Source organism: Canis lupus, chromosome 26 (genome assembly GCF_048164855.1).
Source record: "Canis lupus baileyi chromosome 26, mCanLup2.hap1, whole genome shotgun sequence".
Lineage (NCBI taxonomy): Eukaryota > Metazoa > Chordata > Mammalia > Carnivora > Canidae > Canis > Canis lupus.
In genome coordinates, this window is record NC_132863.1 from 27,329,016 (window position 1) to 27,351,971 (window position 22,956).

The 22,956-nt window shown below is 44.7% G+C and overlaps 2 protein-coding genes and 1 long non-coding RNA gene across 13 annotated transcripts in view; 1 reads left to right on the plus strand and 2 right to left on the minus strand.

Moving 5' to 3' along the window:
- The window catches only part of DLGAP4 (DLG associated protein 4), a 194,950-nt gene that overhangs the window by 157,423 nt on the left and 14,571 nt on the right, over positions 1-22,956 (plus strand). For 5 of the 10 annotated variants that reach the window (XM_072800873.1, XM_072800874.1, XM_072800877.1 and 2 more), the window contains 3 exons: positions 2,264-2,625; positions 5,167-5,255; positions 5,827-6,239. In XM_072800873.1, coding sequence (XP_072656974.1) covers positions 2,264-2,625; positions 5,167-5,255; positions 5,827-6,239 — 864 coding nt within the window. Of the gene's footprint in view, positions 1-439; positions 630-1,526; positions 1,667-2,263; positions 2,626-4,845; positions 4,926-5,166; positions 5,256-5,826; positions 6,240-7,354; positions 7,453-22,956 lie in introns of those variants that run through there. The other 5 variants (XM_072800879.1, XM_072800878.1, XR_012018541.1 and 2 more) reach the window with 4 other exon arrangements.
- Positions 1-22,956, minus strand: part of LOC140618416 (uncharacterized) — a 94,550-nt gene that overhangs the window by 8,043 nt on the left and 63,551 nt on the right. The window contains exon 3 of one of the 2 annotated variants that reach the window (XR_012018544.1): positions 638-812. This is a non-coding gene — a long non-coding RNA (uncharacterized lncRNA). Of the gene's footprint in view, positions 1-257; positions 813-22,956 lie in introns of those variants that run through there. The other variant, XR_012018543.1, reaches the window with a different exon arrangement.
- On the minus strand, positions 12,016-17,136 carry LOC140618415 (large ribosomal subunit protein eL39-like). The gene has a single exon (XM_072800900.1). The coding sequence runs from the start codon at positions 12,654-12,656 to the stop codon at positions 12,501-12,503; it is 156 nt and encodes a 51-aa protein (XP_072657001.1). The 5' UTR covers positions 12,657-17,136; the 3' UTR covers positions 12,016-12,500.

Here is a 22,956-nt window from a genome sequence, read left to right on the forward strand (position 1 = left end):
ACTGGGAAATTCTGAACAGAGTGGGAATTGAGTGCTCCTGGCTCTGAGCTCCCAGAGCCCTTTGTCACCTCCACACTCAGATGTGAGGCACGGCTCCCAGCCCTTGGGCTCTTGCACTGTGGCATCTCTTACCATTCAAGCACTCATTTTACAACCATTTCTCTGCTGATGAGGCTTCTAGCTTTCCTGGAGTCTATACAGGGTCTGGCCTAAAACATGTCTGTTGGATGAACCAACAGATGGAAGCGTTTTTTAAATGAAATGTTTTATTTCTAGGTAATTGTAATTTACATACAGTTGTAAGAAACAATACAGATACAGAGGGATCTATCAATTCTTTATCCAGTTTGGTAAATTACCAGAATATTATCATAGATACTAGCCCTTCTTAGACTCTACCATTTCTCCATTTACTCACTTCGTGTCTTCTGCTGTGCAGCTTCATCATGCGCAGGTTCATGTGTCCACCACACACAGAGGATCCTTCTTGTCAGCCTTTTGTAGCCACACTCCTGTCCCTCCTGGCTTCCGCATCACCCTCTCCCTATCGTCTCCGCACCAACCACTAATTTGCTCCCCATCTCGATAATCAGGCCGTTTCAAGAATATTTTATGAATAGAACCATACAGTATGTACCTTCTTGAGATTGCTTTTTTTTCACTTGGCATTATTCACTTGTGATTCATTCCAAGTTGTTGCTTATGTCAATAGCTAGTTCCTTTTTATTGCTCAGTAGTATTCCACAGTCAGGATGTGTCACAGTTTGTTAAACCAGTCTCTGAAGGGCATCTAGGTTGTTTCTAGTTTTTGCCTAGGACAAATAAAGCTGCCATGAGCACTCATATATGTGTTCCTTTGTGAACATGTTACCATTTCTGTGGGATAAATGCCCAAGAGTGCAGTTGCTGGATTATATGATAATTGCATATTTAGTTTTAAAGGAAACTGCCAAGGAGCACCTAACTGGTTCAGTTGGTAGAGCGTGTGTGACTCTTGATCTCCAGGTTGTGAGCTTGAGCACCCACGTTGGATGTAGAGATTACTTAAAACTTTCAAAAAAATAAAAGAAACTGCAAGCTGTTTCCCACAGTGGTGGTACCATTTTGCATTCCCAGCAGCAATGTAGGAGTGATTCTGTTTCCCTACCTCCTCACCCACACTTAGTGTTGTCATCATTTTGTTTGTAATTTTGCCCTTCAGATAGGGTTGTGTAGCAATAGCTCAGTGGCAGATGGATTCTTCTGTCCCTGGCCAGCAACCCCAGCAGCACTGGGCCTGGTTTTGTGGGTTATCACCATCCCCGTGATTGGTAGCCCCTTGAAGGCAGACCTTAAAGTCACTCATCTGGCTCCCATTCCCAGCCTGGGTAGAGTCTTGTTTTAGTCCTCATGGGGGCAGAAAGGGCAACTGGAGTTAAGATGCTGAGAAAAGCGGTCAGATCTGACCCAGCCCCTCATAGCAAGTAGCTTCTGCTGTTTGAACAGCACCTTCTGTTTCAGGCCAAAAGTTGAGCATTTAAGCCAGCTGTGGCCCTTCAGTGTTCTGTGCCCCTGCTGTGGGCCAGCCCCAGGCCAGGCTGGATTGAGATTCAGAGATGACCCCAACTCCCACTCGTGGTAGACCCTGGTTCCCCAAATCATGCTGGAGAATGGGGAATCAGACCAGGTACGGTGGAGTCTTGAGGGAGGCAGACTGGTGTAGGGGGTTTTCACATAATGGGGGAGCGGGGGGGGTGGATAGCAAGATGAGGGTAGGGTTAGCTGGACCCTGAAGGAGGTATCTTTGACCAGACAGGGAGGGGGTGTCCAAGTAGAGGGCAGGTAGAGGTAGGGAGTAGTAGGTCTCTCAGTGAGCTTGGGGAAGCAAGATTAATATTCCTTAGCATTCTTGCCCTCTATTCTACTGGCACTGCCTCCCCTGGCACTAGGTCAGGCTTCTGTGGCACCATGAACTTTATCATCTAGCCCATGCCCCAGCTAGAAAATACCTTTGTGTGGGGCTATGAGGCAGAGGATGTCTTTGGTCCATGTTGGCATCCCCAGCTAGACTTGGCCTTAGCCTGGTAGGAGGGTGGGCAGGGCCTGTGTCTGTCTGTCTTGGTCATTGCTATGTCAGACCCCCATTCTTCTCCAAAAATCCTCCTTGAGGGAACAGCTGGGGTGAGAGCTAGGGCTAGTCAGGTGGGGCCTCAAACTTGGAAGAGGTTCAAGAAGGTTGAGTGAGACCTTACCTTCTTCCTGCCCTCCTCTCCCCTATCTGCAGGTTCATCATGCCTAGTGGCGTATAAGAAGACCCCACCACCGGTCCCTCCACGTACCACGTCAAAGCCCTTCATCTCTGTCACAGTCCAGAGCAGTACCGAGTCTGCCCAGGACACCTACCTGGACAGCCAAGACCACAAGAGTGAGGTGACAAGCCAGTCGGGCCTGAGCAACTCATCGGACAGCCTGGACAGCAGTACCCGACCGCCCAGTGTGACACGGGGCGGAGTCACCCCAGCCCCTGAGGCCCCTGAGCCACCCCCAAAACATGCAGCTCTGAAGAGTGAACAAGGGACGCTGACCAGCTCTGAATCCCACCCTGAGGCCATCCCCAAAAGGAAACTGTCATCTATAGGAATACAAGTAGGGGTCCCTTTCACACTGTTGTGTCCTCAGCCCACTCCGTGCACCAGTCTGCGTGTAATTACATCTGGCGGAGGCCCACTAGGTCTCCGGGGCAAAGTGGTTTGTCTGTTTTGGGGGGTTGGCCTCAAGTGGCCAAACCAAATTCCACCCATAGTCATGCTGTCCTTACATCTGTCCACATGCATTGCAGCCTGCAGCTGTGGGCACGTGTCCCCGCTCCTCCAATGGGTTGTCCCAGTGAATGTAGTTACACTCAGCCAGCCATCTCCTGTCCACTGTTCGCCTGTCCACTGTTTGTCTGTCCACTCCACCCTTTGCCCTGCCAGCCGACGCGTGGGAGGTGGGACTGGCCTAACAGTTCTTTAATCCAAGGTCAGCTCAGGTGCGGAGGCCACAGCCCCGCTTGGCGGCGGGAGCAGCATGGAGCCTAGACGCCGATGGGCCTGGGGCCCGGGACCCAGGGCCCTTGAGCCACGGGGGTTGCTTGAGGGGAACTTAACCAGAGCCTTCTCAGGCCTCGGGGACAGGTAGGTGGCTCAAGGCACCAGGCCCATGTCAAATTGAGAAGTGTGATGCCAGTCCCGATGCCTCCCTCCATGGGAAAGGATCCAGGCAGATATTTCCCCAGGACCAAGAGGCCAAAGCCAGCAGACCCTCCTGGAAGCCACACTCACTGCACACCCATGGCCATGGTACACAGCGGGACAGGGCACACCAACTTCCCCTCCGCTGCTGAACCGCAGCACCTTCTGCATGCACCAGACAGCAGTAATCTGTCTTCTGGCTGCTGAGCTAGGGCAGCTTGAGCCCCGCCTCACAGGAGTCAGAGTTGCTCTTAATCCAGAGTGAGAAGACACCCCCTGCTGGACCTCCAGACTAAAGTGGAGCACTCAGGGCAGGGAGGAAGAGAGGGCAGCTACAGTGAGCCTTGAGCTTGGGGAAGGCGGAGCCCTCAGGGAGGTCAAGGTGGGTGTGCACCAGCCACCCCTGGGCGACGGATGTGGCCAGGTGGGTGGCAGAGCGTTAGACTGCCAGAGGAACTTAAGACACGAGGAAGACTGAATGGCTCTGACCTGGCCATTGAAGGCTCACAGCCAATTTCTTGCACTTGCCTGAATTGTCTGAAAAGAGGCAATGCAGGGCTTCAGTTTCCCCACAAACACAGGAACAGAGTTGTCCAGGAGACTCATGTTCTCTGGGCTCCTTCTATGGGGTCTAGCCTCTGCCCTGTGCGGCTAGCTGCTCCAGGAGGTATTCTTAGGGACACAAAGTAGTCTAGTCTCTCGGTCTTGACCACCCAAGGTCGTTGCTTGGGCAGCCCCACCCTCTCCTTGGCCAAACCAGAGGTTCCCATCTTTCCAAAAGGTCTGAGCTCAGCTCACCATTGGTTCCTTTTATCCAGAAATTCACATGGGGAGGAGGATCCTAGCTCTTGGGTCCATCCTGGGCTTCCCCTTCCCGGGATTCACCCCCACCCTCGTGCCAAGCTCTTGTCACAGCTCTTTGAGATCCATGATGCAGCACTCCCTGAGTGAATGAGCTTGCTGCAGGAGAAACATACCTGCATCTCCATGGTGAGGAGCCCAGTGCTCAGCCCCCGCCCCAGAGAGCCTCACAACGCCCTGCCTTGTCTGTGAAGACAGGAGTCCCCGATTTCCCAGCATACCCTGACAACCCTCATCCCACCCCTTGGTACCTCAAGCCCTAGGTCAAGCATGGGTTCTCCCTCATTCATGAACAATGATGGAAGGGCTGGCCTGGCTGCTCCATGGCTATGCATCTTTTCCCAGAGAAGAAAGGCAGACTCGGGGCATCACTGCTGCTGTGTTTCCTTCTACTTCACAGGAGTGTAGAAAAAGTGCTAGCTTTGTACTTGGCCCTGGTCCTGGTCCTTCCTACTGCTCCCCAGGCCCACCCACTGCTGAAGGTAACCTCAGCCATGCAGGCCCAGGGACAGCAGCTCAGAGTGTCCTGGGACCTTACTGGTGATCGCCTCGGGGGCAGTTTTCAAATCCAGAACTACCATCCTGGGTCTGGCCCTGTTACAGGCGCCTCCAGCCTGCCCTTCAGCTTCAGGGTTGGGGGAGCGATCTTTGCCTCAAGACAGCCCCCAGCTTTGACTACACCAGATAACGGCTGTGGCTTTGTGTGTGTGTGTGTGTTTTCTTTCTCTCTCGTCGTCCTTCTTTTTTTTTCTTCTCTCTGATGCGTGTAAAGGAGAGGACTAGAAGGAACGGTTCCCACCTCTCGGAGGACAACGGACCCAAAGCAATCGATGTGATGGCACCCTCCTCAGAGTAGGGAAAGCCAGTCATCTCCACCCCATCCCACCTCCCGCCCACCTGCCCGCCCGCCTCCGCGCGAATGAGCAGTGCCCGGCTTCACTGGGTCCGGCCTCGGGCCCACGTGCAGTGTCCGCATGCCTCGTGTCTGTGTCCTGCGTCGTCCCACTAATGTGAATTTCAGCAGCAAGTGTGGTGTTTGTTTTTTATTTTTGTCTTTGTCTCCGTGCTGTTGCTGTCGTTGTCCTTCAATAAGGTTGACTGCATTCAGCCAGTGCCAAAAGAGGAGCCCAGTCCCGCTACCAAATTCCAGTCCATCGGGGTTCAGGTAGAGGACGACTGGCGGTAAGTCACACAGAGGTGGTGGCTGCTTCTCCCCCTCCTCTCCCTCCCTCTGCTCTCACCTCTCCTGCGCCTTCTCCTCCCGCTCTCCCTAACCCACTTCTCCTTGCTGGATTTCTAATAACCAAGCTGGGTTTGGGGTTCGGGCAATGGCCCAGGCATGGGAGGCTGGGCAGGCAGGCGGGCGGGCCAGCTGAGCACTTGCTCTGTGAGATTAATCAGCCCTCGGGGGGAGGGGGGGGACGAGGCCAGCAGAGACATGGCCCAGCACCCCGATGTTGGTGGTCTTCCTGGCCCCACTGCAGTAAACAGGCAACCTTATGACCTTGTCCGTGTGTGTGTGTGTGTGTGTGTGCGCGCGTGCGCGCGTGTGGGCACGGGTGGGTGGGGCAGGGGCTGAGCAGAGAATGAGATGGGGGCTGTGGGACCCGCTTCAGGCGCATGGTGAGCAGACGATGCATCTGTTTCTCTGTCTCCCGTGTGTCCGGGTCGGGGTGGCCTCTGGTCTCTAGCCCTCCTGGTGACTCTCACCTCTTCCTGTCCCCGTCCCCACTTCACCCTCCCCACCCCCCAGAAGCAGCGCCCCCTCTCACAGCATGTCCTCCCGACGGGACACCGACTCAGATACCCAGGATGCCAATGACTCGAGCTGTAAGTCATCTGAGAGGAGCCTCCCGGACTGTACCCCACACCCCAACTCCATCAGCATCGATGCTGGCCCTCGGCAGGCCCCCAAGATTGCCCAGATCAAGCGCAACCTCTCCTATGGAGACAACAGCGACCCTGCCCTAGAGGCATCCTCGCTGCCCCCGCCCGACCCCTGGCTTGAGACCACCTCCAGCTCCCCGGCAGAGCCAGCGCAGCCAGGGGCCTGCCGCCGGGATGGCTACTGGTTCCTAAAGCTCCTTCAGGCAGAAACGGAGCGACTGGAGGGCTGGTGCTGCCAGATGGACAAGGAGACCAAAGAGAACAACCTCTCTGAAGAAGGTGAGTGCCGCAGGGATGGCCTCTGGGCTGGGGAGAAGGGCGTGCGGCTCGTTCTCCAGCCTCAGTGCCTCTGAGTGGGGAAGGCCCCGGGTGCCCTTCTCAAGTCAGCTGTGAGCTCACCTCCTATTTCCATTCATTCCTTCCTTCCGTCTATCCACCTAACTTAACCTTTCTCCAGGAGGGATTTATGGCAGCAGCTGCTGGCTGTATAGGCTGTGGGCTGAATGTCAGCTCTTCCCTTCCTAAGGAAGTGATGACTGTAGTCAGGTGTCCTCCAGCCTCAGTTTCTTCCATGAAACGGAAACATAGATACTCCTGCTAACTGCGTGAGCCTTTGTGAGGACTAGAGGTGGCCATGTGTGTGAGGGCCCAAAGAAGTGGCAGATACAGAGAAAGTTGGTACCATACTTAGCCTTCAACAGCTCCTTATCGAGTGCCTGCTGTATGCCAAGCCCCTGGGCTCTAACCACGGGCCTCAGCAGGATGTGAGGAACTGTGAATGGGGGACACAGAAGCCAGCTACTCCTCCACTTCTCTTTCTATCTATACCATATCTATTTCCCAAAATTTCTCCGAGAAATGATCCCAGAAAGAGCTAAAAATATGCAGGGAACCTACATTCACAGGAGGTTGCTAACAGAAGGTGGCCCCTGGGAAGCTCCAAGCCATGGCCCTGGGAGCCATACCCGGTCCTGATCTGGTACAGCCACAGCTGTCCTCAGGGCCCCCTCCACAGAACAGGCAGAAAGGACAGGTTTCCAGAGTATCCACAAGGGATGGAGCCAGCATCCCGCTGACGCCTGATGGCGTGGGGCTTGAGGAGAGCACCCTTGGATGGGTCCATATCTGTGGACCTCTGGGCCAGTTTCTCAGCTTTGATGTCACACCTGCCACTGTGCAGGGAACTGTCGTGAACCATATACCTAATAACTTTCCACAGTAAGAGTAACAAGTCAGAATGGAGACAAGGTCCGGAGAATGCCTTCCCCGCTCACAGCTCCCGGCAGCTGTGCATTCTGGTATTTGTCTTGCTACTGCTTTTTTTCTTTTAAATGGGATTACTTTTTATTTCCTCCCAAATTAATCATCATCATGTATTGATTTCCTGCTGTAAGAGACAAGCAGTCAGCTCTGTCACATGTGCCTCCTGACGCCACCCTCCGTGGAGCACATCACAGCTTGGGGTTAAATAACCACCAGAGTTCTGGGCACGGTGAGCATTAAATACTGTCCCCTGCAGAGCCTAATACTATACAACGATTCCATTTCCTGTTCTTCCACATTTTATTTTTCCTAGAATGAATGATTGCCTCATCTTTTTTATACCCTTCATTTTCTAGGCTCTTATTATTTTCTCATATGTTTCACCAGATCTGCCAGCCTCCATCTGTGTTATTTCCCAGATAGGCACACACATCAGATACATGTGCTGCCGAGGCATGCACTGCACACACGTCAGACAATCTCATTATTTCATATTTTTCCTGGTGCCCTCTTGTTCTATTCTCATCTGGCTAGGTTGCTCTCTGGGCCTGCTGCCTAGCTGGTATCCAGACGCTTCCCTTTTCATCACCTGGGACTGCCCTTGGCCACTGTCCCATGGCGGACACCCTGCTTTCCAGACCACATGGCCTTCTGCGTTCTTGGCTCTAGTCCCTCGTTTTGCTGGAACACACCTTCGGTTTGAGATAAATTTTTGGAAACTGCATATCTTTATTCACACATCACATGGTTGAGCAGGGTGTAAAACTGAAAATAATAAATTATATATGTCAACATATACTTTTATAGATACATATACACACCTGTATATAGACTCTATATACCTATAAAGTTGAAAATCATTTTCCCTCAGAATTTTTAAGGCTATGTTGTGTTTAGCTTCTGTCACTTGTACTGAAAGGTTTTCTGTGTTCCACTTCTTGGGCCTTTGTGTTTTTTTAATCAGTGGAAGCTGTTAGGCTCTTGACCTCTTTGTGAAATTCCTCAGTGCCGTGCTGTGGAATGGGGCTTTGTTCGTGTGCCAGCCGTGGATAGGCCGTTTCTAGGTGGAGACGCGGGTCTTTTGTTTCTGAGAAATTGCCTTGCGTTAACTTTTAAAAATAATTTCCTCACTTGGATTTGCTGCTGCTTCTCTCTCCAAAATTCATGTCACCTAGATGTGGGACCTGTTAGATGGGGCCTCAGCCTCTGATCTTTTCTTCCTTTATTCTTTCTGGAAGCCTTTTCCTTTTTTTCACACTGTAACAACTTTATTGATATATAATTCACATGCCATGAAATTCACTCTTCTACTGTTCGGTGGTATTTAGTATAATCATCAGTGTTGTACAACCATCATCACTACTAATTTCAGTGCTCCAAAAAGAAACCCCAGAACTATTAATAGTCACTCCTCATTCCCTCCTCCTCCTCAGCTCTTAGCAACCACAAATTCTGTCTCGGGGGATTTGCCTATTCTGGTTATACAAATGGAATTATACAATATGTGGTCTTTTGTGTCTGGCTTCTTTCATTTTGCATAATGTTCTTAAGGTTCATCTAAGCTATAGCATCTATGGACATTTTCTTCCCTATTGCTGAATACTCCTCCACTTTATGGGTGTACTTCATCTTATCCATTCATCTATTGATGGACGTTTGGGTTGTTTCCACTTTGGGGCTGGTATCATTAACGTTGCTGTGAACACTGATATGTTTTTGTGTGCATGTATGTTCATTTCTTTGGATACATGCCCAGTTGTAGAAGTGCTGGATCATGTAGTAACTATGTTTAACTCTGAGGAACGTGGGGATCCCTAGGTGGCTCAACGGTTTAGTGCCTGCCTTTGGCCCAGGGTGTGATCCTGGAGTCCTGGGATCAAATCCTGCGTTGGGCTCCCGGCATGGAGCCTGCTTCTCCCTCTGCCTGTGTCTCTGCCTCTCTCTCTTTATAGGTCTATCATGAATAAATAAAAAAAATCTTAAAAAAAAACCCTCTGAGGAACTTGCCAAACTATTTTCCACCGTGGATTCACCATTTAACATTTCCACTAATGGAATATGAGGATTCTCATTTCTCCACATCCTCATCAACACTTGAAATTATTGGTCTTTTTGAATCTAGCCATCCTAGCTGGCATAAAGTAGTATCCCAGTTGTGGTTTTAACTTGGATCTCCATGATGGCTAATGATGTCACGAGCATCTTTGCATGTACTTGTTGGCTGTTTTTACATTTTTGTTGGCTTACTTTTTGGAGATTAGGAGGTTTTCTTGTCTTCATCCCCAAACTGTCCATCAAATGTTTACTGTGGCCATCCATATAAGAAGTCATTCTTCCACTGTTTCTTTTTCATAATATTTTGTCCTTTTTATGCACAGAGTATCTATCTCCTGCTTCTTGGAGATCTTACATATATATGTGTATGTATGTGTGTGTTTGTGTAAATCTGTCTGTGAGCCTGTATTGTGTCTTTATTCTTAAGGTTCCTTTTTTTTTTTTTTAAGATTTTATTTATTCATTTGAGAGAGAGAGCACAAGCGGGATGGGGGGTGGGGTAGGGGGCAGATTAGAGGGAGAGGGAGAAGCAGACTCCCCACTGAGCAGGGAGCCCAGTACCGGGGCTTGATCCCAGGACCCTGAGATTGTGACCTGAGCCGAAGGCAGTCACTTAACCAACTGAGCCACCCAGGTTCCCTTTTTTATATCTGTCTTTTTGTTTTGAGAATTTCCTGGAATGAATGGCAGTCTCGGTCATTTATTTGTATGTAAAGTTGAGTAACTGACGTAGGAGTAGGAAGCAGTGGAGCAGGAGATTGCTGCTTCTTGTAAGCAGTAGTAGATTCTACTTGATTCTTAATTTTGATTTGATTTTTTTGTTTTGTTTTGTTTTTGTTTTTTTTTTTTATTTGATTTTAAATAAAACTTAATTTTAGAGTTTCTACTCTAAAAGTAGTTCTACTTGATTCTTAATTTTGATTTGATTTTAAATAAAACTTAATTTTAGAGTTTCCAAAAAACTATGTAAAATAGTAAAAATAGCAAAAGTCATGGTCATGTGCCAACATATTAATAATAAATGTAATAACATCACAGATGAAGAAATTTTTTGCATCAGGATATAAATACTCCCTAATAAAAAGTATAAAGGCTATGATGAATAATCCTGTGTTCAAGCCTTCTGTGTATAGATTTAGGAGTGGGACTACTGGATCATACGTAATTCTTTTTTTTTTATGTAATTCTTTTTGTCATTTTTTAAATTATGGTAAAATAGATATGACAAAAAGTTTGCCATTGTAACCACTTTTAAGTGTACAATTCAGTGGCAGTTACTTATATTCACAGCTGTTGCACATCATCAATATTTATTTCCAAAACTCCCTCACCACCCCAAACAGAAATTCTGTACCCATTAAGCAATAACTCCCCATCTTCTCCCTGCAGCCCTGATAACCTTTGATCTACTTGTTCTATGAATATGCCTATTCAAGATATTTTATGTAAGCGGGATGTTACGTTTGTCCTTTAGTATTTGGCATGTTTTCAAAGTTCATGCATGTTGTAAGCATATAAAGAACTTCATTCCCTTTTATTTTTTTTTTTAAGACTTTATTTATTCATGAGAGAGACACACAGAGAGAAGCAGAGACACAGGCAGAGGGAGAAGCAGGCTCCATGTAGGGAGCCCGATGCGGTACTGGATTCCGGGACTCCAGGGATCACTCCCTGGGCCGAAGGCAGACACTCAACCACTGAGCCACCCAGGCATCCCTTCATTCCCTTTTTTTTTTTTTTTTTTTTTAAGATTTTATTTATTTATTCATGAGAGATACAGAGAGAGAGAGAGAGGCAGAGACACAGGCAGAGGGAGAAGCAGGCTCCATGCAGGGAGCCTGACGTGGGACTCGATCCCGGGTCTCCAGGATCAGCCCCTGGACTGAAGGCGGCACTAAATCACTGAGCCACCCGGGCTGCCCACTGAGCCACCAGGGCTGCCCCCTTCATTCCCTTTTAAAAGACCAAAGAATAGCACCTGGGTGGCTCAGTGGTTGAGTGCCTGCCTTTGGCTCATTGTGATCCTGGGGTCCTGGGATTGAGTTTCCCATCAGGCTCCCCATAGGGACCCCGCTTCTCCCTCTATCTATGTCTCTGCCTTTCTCTCTGTGTCTCTCATGAATAAATAAATAAAATCTTTAAAATAAATAAAGTAGGGATCCCTGGGTGGCACAGCGGTTTGGCGCCTGCCTTTGGCCCAGGGCGCGATCCTGGAGACCCGGGATCGAATCCCACATCGGGCTCCCGGTGCATGGAGCCTGCTTCTCCCTCTGCCTATGTCTCTGCCTCTCTGTCTCTGTCTCTGTGACTATCATAAATAAGTAAAAAATAAAATAAAATAAAATAAAATAAAATAAATAAAGTAAAATTAATGATTTTGTGAGGTCCCTGGCTGGCTCACTCAGTGGAGGGTACAACTATTGATGTTGGGGTTGTTTTTTGGGTTTTGGTTTTTTTTAAGGATTTATATATTTGACAGACAGACAGACAGACAGAAATAGCAACAGAGATGAGAGAGAGCACGAGTGGGGGTCTATCCCGAGACCCTAGAATCATGACCTGAGCCAAAAGCAGACACTTTAACTGACTCAGCCCCCCAGGTGCCCCTTGATCTTGGGATTGTAAATTCAAGCCCCATATTGGGTGAAGAGATTACTTAAAAACAAAATCTTTAAAAATTATAATAAATAAAAATAAAATTAATGATTTAATAACTACGATTTTTAAATTTGATAGGTTCTTTTTTTTTTTTTTTTTAAGATTTTATTTGAGAGAAAGCACATGAGCAGGGGGAGGAGCAGAGAGGGGGAGACTTGCTGACTCCCCATCAAGACCTGAGCCAAAGGCAGATGCTTAGCAGACAGAGCCACACAGGCATCCCCTAGCCACACTTTAAATACTTCGTTGTCAAGGGCCATTTCTATCACTGCAGAAAGTTCTATCAGACAGTGCTATGTGAGATCTGACAGGAGGGGAAATTCATTACTTCACAAACCAGGACACAACAGCAGCTCAGCTGAAAGGTCTCACATTTATTACTGAACCAACCTACTGGTATAGGGGCATAGTAACAGAGAAAATCATTCCCTTGATAAGACATGTCTATTGGCCAGGTAGGAAGGATGTTTCCATATTGATAGGATAGGAACATGTGATCTCCCTCCCTGCGGCTTAAATATGCGTGCCAGTTATGTTTGCTATTTCATGATGTGCGATGCTTCCTCATAGACCTAGCTTGGTTCTTCTCCAGTGCCTCCTCTTGGAGTTGTACCTGATTTTATTACCAGTTTTCATCCGAATCCACTGGGGAATAGGATGATTCTGCTTTTGTTTCTTGGCCAGGAATCGCTTGATTCTGGAAGTCTTGTGAGAAGACATGGCGATCACAGTCAACCACACGCAACCAGGATGGCGGCGGAAAGGAGAGGGCAAATTTGATAGGTTCTTATCAATCTTCTGCACCCTTGATTCTTTTTTTAAAATTTTTTGTTGTGGCAAAATGTAACACTTAACATCTTAACTGTTTTTATAATTTTTTAAAGATTTTATTTATTTAGCAAGAGAGAGCACATGTGGTGAGGGGGAGTGGCAGAGGGAGAGAGATAAGCACACTCTGTGCTAATAAACAGGCAGCCTGACACAGGGGCTGGATCCCAGGACCCCGGGATCATGACCTGAGCCGAAGGCAGATGCTTAACCAGCTGAACCACCCAGGTGCCCTCATCTGAACTGTTTTTAAATGTACATACAGTTCAGTGGTATTAAATATTTATACTGTAGCATTGTCACCACCATCCATCCCCATAACTCCTTTTATCTTGAAACTCTACCCATGAAACAGTAAACCCTTAGGGGCGCCTGGATGGCTCAGTCAGTTGAGCATCTGACTCTTGATCTCTGCTCAGGTCTTGATCCCAGAGTGGTGGGTTCAAGCCCTGCATTGGGCTCCAGACTGGGAGCAGAGCCTACTAAAACACACACACACACACACACACACACACACACACACACACACCCTGATAACCCCTCATTCTCCCTGTCCCCCACCCCCAGATACCCATTATTATATTTACTGTCTTTATGTTCCAGTTACTCATAAAAGTGGAATCACTTCATAAAAGTGGAATCACAGAGTATTTGTCTTCTTGTGATTGGTTTATTTCACTAGGCATTAATGTCCTCCAAGTTCTTCCACGTTACAGCAGATCTCAGAACATCATTCCTTTTTGTAACTGAACAATACTACATTGTATGTGTACACATTTTGCTTATCCTTTGATTTGTCACTAGACATTCGGATTCCTTCCACATCTCAGCTGCTGTGAGTAATGCTGCTATGAACATGGGTGTACAAATACTTCTTCAAGTCCTTGCCTTTTGGTCCTTTTGGATACATATCCAGAAATGGAATTGCAGGATTGTATGGTAATTCTATTTTTTGTTTGTTGAGGAATCCCCACACTGTTTCACAGTCACTATATCATTTTACATTCCCACCAGCAGAGCTCAAGGGTTCCAATTTCTACACATCCTTGCTATACTTGTTCCCTATTTTTTTCAGAGTAGCCATCTTAGTGGGTGTGAGGTGGTATCTTATAGTTTTGACTTGCATTTCCCTAATGAATAGTGATTTTGAGCATTTCTTCATGTGCTTGTTGGCCATTCATAGGTCTTCTTTGGAGAAATGTCTATGGAGGTCCTTTGCCCATTTTTAAGTCAGGTGGTTTGCTTTTTTGTTAGTCTTTTTTTTTTTTTTTTAGGATTTTATTTATTTATTCATGAGAGATACGGAGAGAAAAGCAGAGACATAGGCAGAGGGATAAGCAGGCTCCTCAAAGGGAGCCCAATGTGGGATTGATCCCAGGAATCACAACCTGAGCTGAAGGCAGACGTTCGACCACCGTGAGCCACCCAGGCGTCCCTGCTTTTTTGTTAGAGACTTAGGTGATATCTATATAGTCTAAATATTAATTCCTTACCCAGATATATGATTTGCCAATATTTTCTCCCATTCTGTGGGTTATCTTTTTACTCTGTGAATAAGGACTTAATGCACAAAATTTTAAATTTTCATTAAGTCTAGTTTGTCTGTTTTTTCTTTTGTTACCTATGCCTTTCATGTCATAGGCAAATCGTTGCACGTCATGTCCTGAAACTTCTGTGATGTTTTTTTCATCTCAGAGTTTTACTGTTGTAAAAGGCCTTACTTACATTTAGGTCCTTGATCCATTTTGAGTTAATTTTTGTGTATGACATTAGATAAGGGTCTAACTTTTGCATATGGACACCCGGTTTTTGCAGCACCATCTGTTGAAAGGACCATCCTTTCCCTCATTTGACTTGGTATCCTTGTCAAAAATCATGGACTATATACGCAAGGGTTTATTTCAGGGCGGTCTATTCCATTGATCTGTATGTCTGTCTTTATGCCAACACCACACTGTTTTGATTTCTGTGGCTTTGTAGTAGGTTTTGAAATCCAGAAGTAAGAGTCCTCCTGTTTTGTTCTTTTTCAAGATTGTTTTGCATATTTGGGGTTCCCTGAGATTGCATATGAATTTTAGCATGGGTTTTTCTATTCCTGAAAAAAAAAAAACAACTGTTGGGATTTTTGAGAGGGACTGTTTTGAATCTGTAGATGGCTTTGGGTTGTATTGACATTTTAACAATATTAAATCTTCATGAACAAGAGATGTGCTTCTGTTTATTATGTCTTTAATTTCTTTCAGCAGTTTTGTAGCTTCCATTGTACAAGTCTTTCACCTCTTTGATTAGTTAATTCTTAAGTATTTTATACTATTTGATACTATTATAAAGAGATTGTTTTATAATTTTCTCTTCACCGTATTCATTGTTAGGATATAGAAATGCAACTCATTTTGTTAGTTTTGTATCCTGCTGCTTTGCTGAATTCATGTAATGGTTCTGATTCTGTGTGTGCATGCAAGTGTAATCTTTGGGGGTCTCTACATAAACTATCATATCTACAAACAGCTAATTTTACTTCTTCCTTTCTAATTTGGATGTCTTTTCTTTTTCTGCCTAACTGCTCTAAAACATCTAGTACTGTTGAGTAGATGTGGTAATAGTGGGCATCCTTGCCTTATAGCTGGGCTCAGAGGAAACACTTTCAGACTTTCATCTTTGAATATGATGATCACTGTGAGTTTTTCATAGATGGCTTCTATTATGTTGAGGTAGTTTCCCTCTATTCCCAGTTTGTTGACTGTTTTTCTCATGAAAAGGCATTGGATTTTGTCAAGTGCTTTTTCTGCCTCAGTTGTTTTCCTTCATTCTGTTGATGTGGCATAGTAGCACACTGATGTTCATGTTGAATTATTCTTGCATTCCAGAAATAAATCCTAGTTGATCATGATACGTAACCCTTTTAACATGCCACTGAATTGTATTTGCTAGTATTTTCTTGAGGACTTTTGCATTGACTTTCATAAGGACTATTGATCTGTAGCTTTCTTTTCTTTTTATTTCCTTTCTTTCTTTCTTTCTTTCTTTCTTTCTTTCTTTCTTTCTTTCTTTCTTTCTTTCTTTTCTTGTCATGTCTTTGTCTGGCTTTGGTGTCAGGGTAATGGAGCTTCGAACAATCAGTTAGAAGTACTTACTCCTCTTCAATTTTTGGAAAAGTTTGAGGATTGGTAATAGTTCTTTAAATCTTTGGTAGAGGGCGCCTGGGTGGCTCAGTTGGTTAAGCATCCGACTCTTGATTTTGGCTCAGGTCATGATCTCACGTTTGTGAGATTGAGCCCTGCGTTGGACTCCACACTGGGCATGAAGCCTGCTTAAGACTTTTTCTCTCTCCCTCTTTCCCTCCCTTCTCTCTCTCTAAAAACAAATAAAATATATTGTTTAATTTACACAACTTTGTGAATTTTCCAGTTTTCCTTTTGTTAAAGTGACTTCTAACTTCATCCTGCTGTGTTCAGAGAAGATACTTTGTATGATATATATCTTTTTAAAAATCTACTAAGACTTCATTTGTGGAGGCACCTACCTGGCTCAGTTGGTGGAGCATGCAATTCAATCTTGGGGTTGTGTGTTCAGGCCCCATGGTGGGCCTAGAGCTCACCTTTAAAAAAACCTTAGAAAAAAAAGACTTAATTTGTGGTCTAACCATATGGTCAGTCCTGGAAAACATCCCATGTATACTTGAGAAGAATGTGTATCCTGTTGTTATTGGGTGAGGTGTTCTATATAAGCAAACATGTTAGATCTAGTTGGTCTACTGTGTTGTTTAAATGTTGTGTTTCCTCACTTATCTTCTGTCTTGTTCTGTTATTGTGAGTGGGACATTGAAGTCTCCAACTATTACCGTAGAACTGTCAATCTCTCCCTTCACTTCTGTCACTTTCTGCTTTCATGTATTTTGGTGGTCATTAGGTGTATAAATGTTTAGAATTGTTATATCTTCTTGTACTGAATGCACCTTTGATTCTTAAGAACCCCATTTGTGTTCCGATAGCATAGAAATTTTTTCGTAGTTTCAAAATTTGGGTTTCATTCTTTCATATTTAGGTGTTTAATCCATCTTCAATTCATATTTGTGCATTCTACAATTTCATTTTGTTTTTTTCATATGGAAACACCAGTTACTGAAATCATTACTTCCTTCACTGATTAGTGATACTAGTCAGTCATAACAACCTCTGCCAGATTTTACATACAAAGGGATGTTTCTGGGCTCTCTTCTGTTCTGCTATTTTGTCTGTTTCTGCATTAATACAGGTGTTAACTGCCGTAACTTGTTAACATTCCTTAGTATCTGGTAGGGTACATCCCTCTTCCTTATTGTATTCAGATTAGAAGTTCACATACAACTTCTTCATTATTCTTTTTTTTTTTTTTTTAAGATTTTATTTATTTATTCATGAAAGACACAGAGAGAGAAAGAGGCAGAGAGAAAAGCAGGCCCCATGCCGGGAGCCTGATATGGGACTCGATCCCAGGACTCCAGATCACACCCTGGGCCAAAGGCAGGCGCTAAACCGCTGAGCCATCCAGGGATCCCTTTCTTCATTATTCTAATACTAATTCTGGAATTAGTAAATTTTGCTGGAGCATGAAATAGAATTTATAGATTAATTTGGGAAAACTTGATATCTGTAAAATATTGAGTCGTCTTAACTATGAATAAAGCTTATGTCTCCATTTATTCAGTTCTCCTTTTATATCCTTCTATAAATTTGGTGAATTGCCCCATGAAGGTTTTACATATTTTTTTTAGGTTTATTTCTTAGTATCATCTAGGTTTTGGGGTGGGGTTTTTTGATAGTAAAATCAGTCATTTTTCTGTTTTGCTGATTCTGATTATTTTGAGATGTGTACATTAATCTCATGTGCAGCAACCTTGTATAATTCTGTTCTCTTGGATTTGCATCATAAATAGTATTTGCCATAATGACAATTTTGTGTCTAATTTTACTGTCTACCTATCTCCTAATTGCGGGAGCATTAGAACGCTGTAGAACAGTAGGAAGAAAGCACTCTCCTCACCCCACTGCCGGTCCTGATCTTCTCTCAGGAATATTCTCTCAAGGAATATTTCCTGGGTACCTGCCACCTACCAGGTACTTGTCTGGCTTCTGGGGAGAAGGCAGTGAACAAAACAAAGCCCTGCCCGTGTGGAGCTTATATTCTCATGGGGAGAGACAGAAAATAACCAAATAAGCAAATACTTTGTAAGATGTTTAGACGTGCAACAGAAAAAAAAAGACACAGAAAGCAGGACAGTGAGTGCTGCAGGGGCAGGGGCAGTGTCACTACCCTATACGACATGGTCAGGGGCATGGTCGGGCAAGGACACCTGACGTGGAAACCTGAAGGGAGAGAGAGAACAGCAGAGATCCTAGAGGCCAGCTGGGCAGAGGCCGCGGCAGGGACTGAGCGTTCCTGGGGTGGGCAGGTGCCTGACAGGCTTCAGTCCTGGGAAGTGGCCAGCATGGCTGTAACAGCAAGCGGGACTTGTGAGAGGGAGTCAGGGTGATGTGAGGCCCCACATAACAGAGGGCCTCAGAGGTGGTATAAAAGGCTTGGCTTTTACTCAGAGGCGAACTCATTGGAGAGTCTTGCGTGCTGCAACTTGGCATTCTTTTTTAATGGATGAATCTGGTTTCTCTGCTCAAAAGAGAGTGGGGTGAGGGGTACAAGTGCAAGATGGGAGAATTAGGAGAATGTAACCATAATCTGGGTAAGACAAGATGGTGATGGCCATAGAGCACTTCTGAGAGAGGTGGCAGTTCTGGATACATGTGGAAGGTAAAGCAGGATATCCTAACAGATTGCATATGGAATAGGAGTGAAAGGAGTCAAAACCAGTTTGTAATCTGTGTGACAAAAGGATGGAATCACTACTGGGATAAAGAAGACCAGTTTAATATCAGGAAAAGTTGAGTTCAGAGTCCGGGCAGCCCTGGTGGCTCAGCGGTTTAGCGCTGCCTTTAGCCCGGGGTGTGATCCTGGAGACCCGGGATCGAGTCCCATGTCGGGCTCCCTGCATGGAGCCTGCTTCTTCCTCTGCCTGTGTCCCTGCCTCTTTCTCTCTCTGTGTCTGTCATAAATAAATAAAAAATCTTAAAAAAAAAAAGAGTTCAGAGTCCACTATGTTAAATGTGATGCACATTATCAGGCATCAGAGTGGAGATGTCAAGCAGGCAGCTAAAAGCAGGAGCTGGGGAAAGCCCAGGCTTGAAAATTATACTGGCAGTCCTCAGAGTAGACATTTAAGTTCAGAAATGAGATGGTACAGGTGACTGGGTGGCTCAGTCAGTTATCCGGCTCTTGATTGAGAGTCTCTTCCTCTGCCCCTCTCCCCACTCAAGCACTTGCACATGCTCCCTCTCCGTCCCTCCCTCTCTAAAATAAATAAATATAAATAAATATATAAATAAATAAATATATAAATATTTATTTATATATTTATTTATTTAAATAAATCTTTTTTTTTAAAAATGAGATGGCAAAGCCTCAGGAGTAGAGACACAAACACTGAATGGTGAAAAAAGAGGAATGACCAGTGAGATGGGAGAGAAGGCAATTGAACAGCAACTGAATAGTTTTCAGGAAAAGAGACTGCTTTGTCAGATGCTGTTGCTGCTGCTGGGCACAGCAAACCTAGAAATGTAAGGTCGTTGGAGACCTTGAAGAAGGGGCCTGTTCTGATGGAAGGAGGGGTGGTGGGGGCAGGTGCAGCCTGACTGGAGAAGGTTTAAGGGAAAACACTAGTAATTGGAGACAGCAAGTATAGACAATTGTATTGATGACTTTTTCTGTACAAGGAACAGAGAAATGAAAGGATATAGGGTCAAAAGAGGGTTGGGGTTTTTTGTTCCTTTTGTTTTTAAACGGAGTGGTTTATATGTTGTTGAGAATGACCTTGTAGGGAAGGGGAAATTCATTATGCAGGGGAGAAAGGAGACACCTGTTAGGGTGGTGGTCTAGGGGAGTGAGAAGGAACTGAATTAGTGCCCACGTGGGGACAGAGAATTCCAAGGAGTGTTTGAGGGGACCTGTCACAGGGGAAGCAGAGTTTACAACTGTGATATTCTTGATGGATGCATAATAATCCACTCTATTTTTCTGGATATATCGTGTTTTGCTTTAAGACTTACGTGGGGGAAAAAAAGTCTTATGTGTTATGAGTATTGCTATAAACTTTCCTTTGGTTTAACCACCTCTCTCAATGCATTTACTTTCAACCTCTCACTGTCCTTATAATGTCTCCTATAATCAGCATGTGTCTGGATTTTGAGTTTTGTCCAGTGTTTTTTCTTCAGAAGTAGACAATGTCCATTTACAGTGGGATTTCTATATACTTGGAATTGTTCCTACCATGTTATTTTGTGGTATCTGTCCTACTTTGAGGGTTTTTTTTTTTTCCCTCTCTTGCCTTCTTTTGGATTAACACACCCCTCTCCTTCTCTTTCCTAGTATTGGGGCTGTACTCATTGGTATTAAGTTTGCCTACAGGGGATCCCTGGGTGGCTCATCGGTTTAGTGCCTGCCTTCGGCCCGGGGCATGATCCTGGAGTCCCGGGATCAGGTCCCACGTCGGGCTCCCTGCGTGGAGCCTGCCTCTTCCTCTGCCTGTGTCTCTGCCTTTCTCCTCTCTGTGTCTCTCATGAATGAATAAATAAAATCTTTTTTAAAAAATTTTTTTAAAAAGTTTGCCTACAAATAACATTTAAAAAGAAAGAAAAAGTGGTTTGAACAAGATTGTTTCTCTCAAGTTCAACAATGTCTGAGATAGTAACACTACAGCCCCAGGCTTGCTTTTTCTTGAGGTTTGATGTCATAATTGTCTTTCATTCACAGAATCTTATCATCCTGAGTGCCTGTGTGGCTCAGTCAGTTGAACACCCAACTCTTATTTCAGGTCAGGTCATGATCTCGGGGTCCTTGGATTGAGCCCTGTGTCGGCTCCACACTGAGCATGGAGTCTGCTTTTCTCTCTCTCTTTGCTCCTCCCCCAGCTTGTGCTCACAGGCTCTCTTTCTCAAATAAATAAATAAAATCTTTTTAAAGAAAACTTTTTATTATTCAAAGTGGCTGCTGGATTCCAGAAATCCCAAGTGCATTCCAGCCACCAAAGGAACAAGGAGCATGAAAAGGCAGCTCAGCCCCACATACTGCTGCTTCTACCCACTTTATTGCTCGTTGCAAGGGTAGCCAAGGGAATGCTTGGGTCCAGGCTGCTGTGTACCCAGTTTTTTAAAACTCAAAGGTCCCCATAGACCAGTTGTTTTCCAAATCCTATGCTGCACTGAGCAGTGTGTGCACATTACAGAGCCATGACATAATACTCACCACAGTGGTCCTTACTCTTTCTAATCCTGGTCCTAGTGTAGCTTGTTATAGGGTTCTGATACTGTACATACCTTGCGAGTTTTCCATCTGACAGTACTTTGTCCTGGAAAATTCACACTGTTGCCTAAGAAATTTCTGTGTTTTTTACTTTACCTGAGTAAAGGTACTATTTGACATGAAAAAAAGAAACTCAGAGGTGCTTTTTCTGAGGGATAGGGAGAAACAAACATTAGAGACAACTAGTCATAACTGCCACAGGAGTTACACACTGCACTACTGTTCTTTCAATCCTTAAAATTTTAATGTTAAATTATTTAACATCTTTACCTTTCTCCCAGATGACACAAGGACCTTAAGATATGATTTATCTGATTGTTTTCTTATGGTTAAAACCCCCCAAATAATGATTCTTATATAATTACAGTAATCGTTATACACATATTTATTTAGGTTTATGTGTTTATCATTTTCTTTTTTTTTTTTTTAAGATTTTGTTTATTTATTCATGAAAGAGACACACAGAGGCAGAGACACAGAGGCAGAGAAAGAAGCAGGCTCCATGCAGGGAGCCTGGTGTGGGACCCGATTCCAGGACTCCAGGATCACGCCCTGGGCTGAAGGCAGGGGCTAAACCGCTGAGCCACCCAGGGATCCCCTGTTTATCATTTTCTTTGCTCACTCTTGGCTCTTTCCTTCTTATGTCTCAGATTTTCCTTCTTCGATCATTCTTTTCCTTGCTGAGTATATCCTTTATTTAGTTTTTGTTTTGTTTTGTTTTGGGTTTTTTTTTTTTTTTTTTTAGTTGTTTTTCCCCTACACCCCGTGGGGCTTGCACTCACACCTCCAAGATCAAAAGTCACACGCTCTACTGACCACACCCCCTGAGTACATCCTTTAGAACTTCCTTAGTGAGAACCTGAGAGCTGGCATTAACTCTTGTTATTTTGCTCTCATTCTGCTTATTAATCTTTATATACATGCAAAGAGTAGACAGAAGAAAGAGAAATAAAAAGAATGCTCATGTACCACCTTGTTTACAAATAGAATGTTAACCATCTTTGAAGTCCAGTGGTATTACATTATACTAAAGTTTGTTAATTTTACTTTTGTTTTTCTTTATACTTGTACCACGGAGATGTGTAACCGTAAGGAATATAATGTTTTATTTTGCCTGTGTTTGAATTTTATACTAACAGAAGCACAGGGTAGGTATTTTTTGGAGGCTTGCCTTTTTTTTTTTTTTTTAAGTAAGCTCCACACTCACTACCCTGAGATCAGTGTTGTAGGTGCACAACCCTGAGATCAAGACCGGAGCTGAGATCAAGAGTCTGATACTCAACTGACTGAGACACCCAGGCGCCCTAAGGCTTGTCTTTTAATTTAACCTTGTGCTTAAGCTTCACCCATTTTAATACCTGTACCTATGGTTCATTCTTTTCATTGATAAATAGCATTCCACTGTATGAATATACTGTTGCTTCTCTACTCCACTGGTGAGCGTTTAAATGGTTTCCAGTTTGAGTTGTGAACAATTCATTTTTAATAGAATTGTGATATAGTTTATATACCATAAAATTCACCGCCCCTTTAAAGTATACAATTCAGTGGTTTTTAGCCTATTCAGAGAGTTGTGCAACCATCATCACTACCTAATTTCAGAATATATTCATCACACCGAAAGAAAACCTTGTACCCATGGAGTCATCATTCCCTACTTCTCTCTCCCCCTCCCTACCACTAATCTGCTTTCTTTATGGATTTTCCTATTCTAGACATTTATATAAATGGAATCACACAATATATGTGGTCTTTTGTGTTTGGCTTCTCTTATTTTGCATATTTTTGAGGTTTATCCATGTTG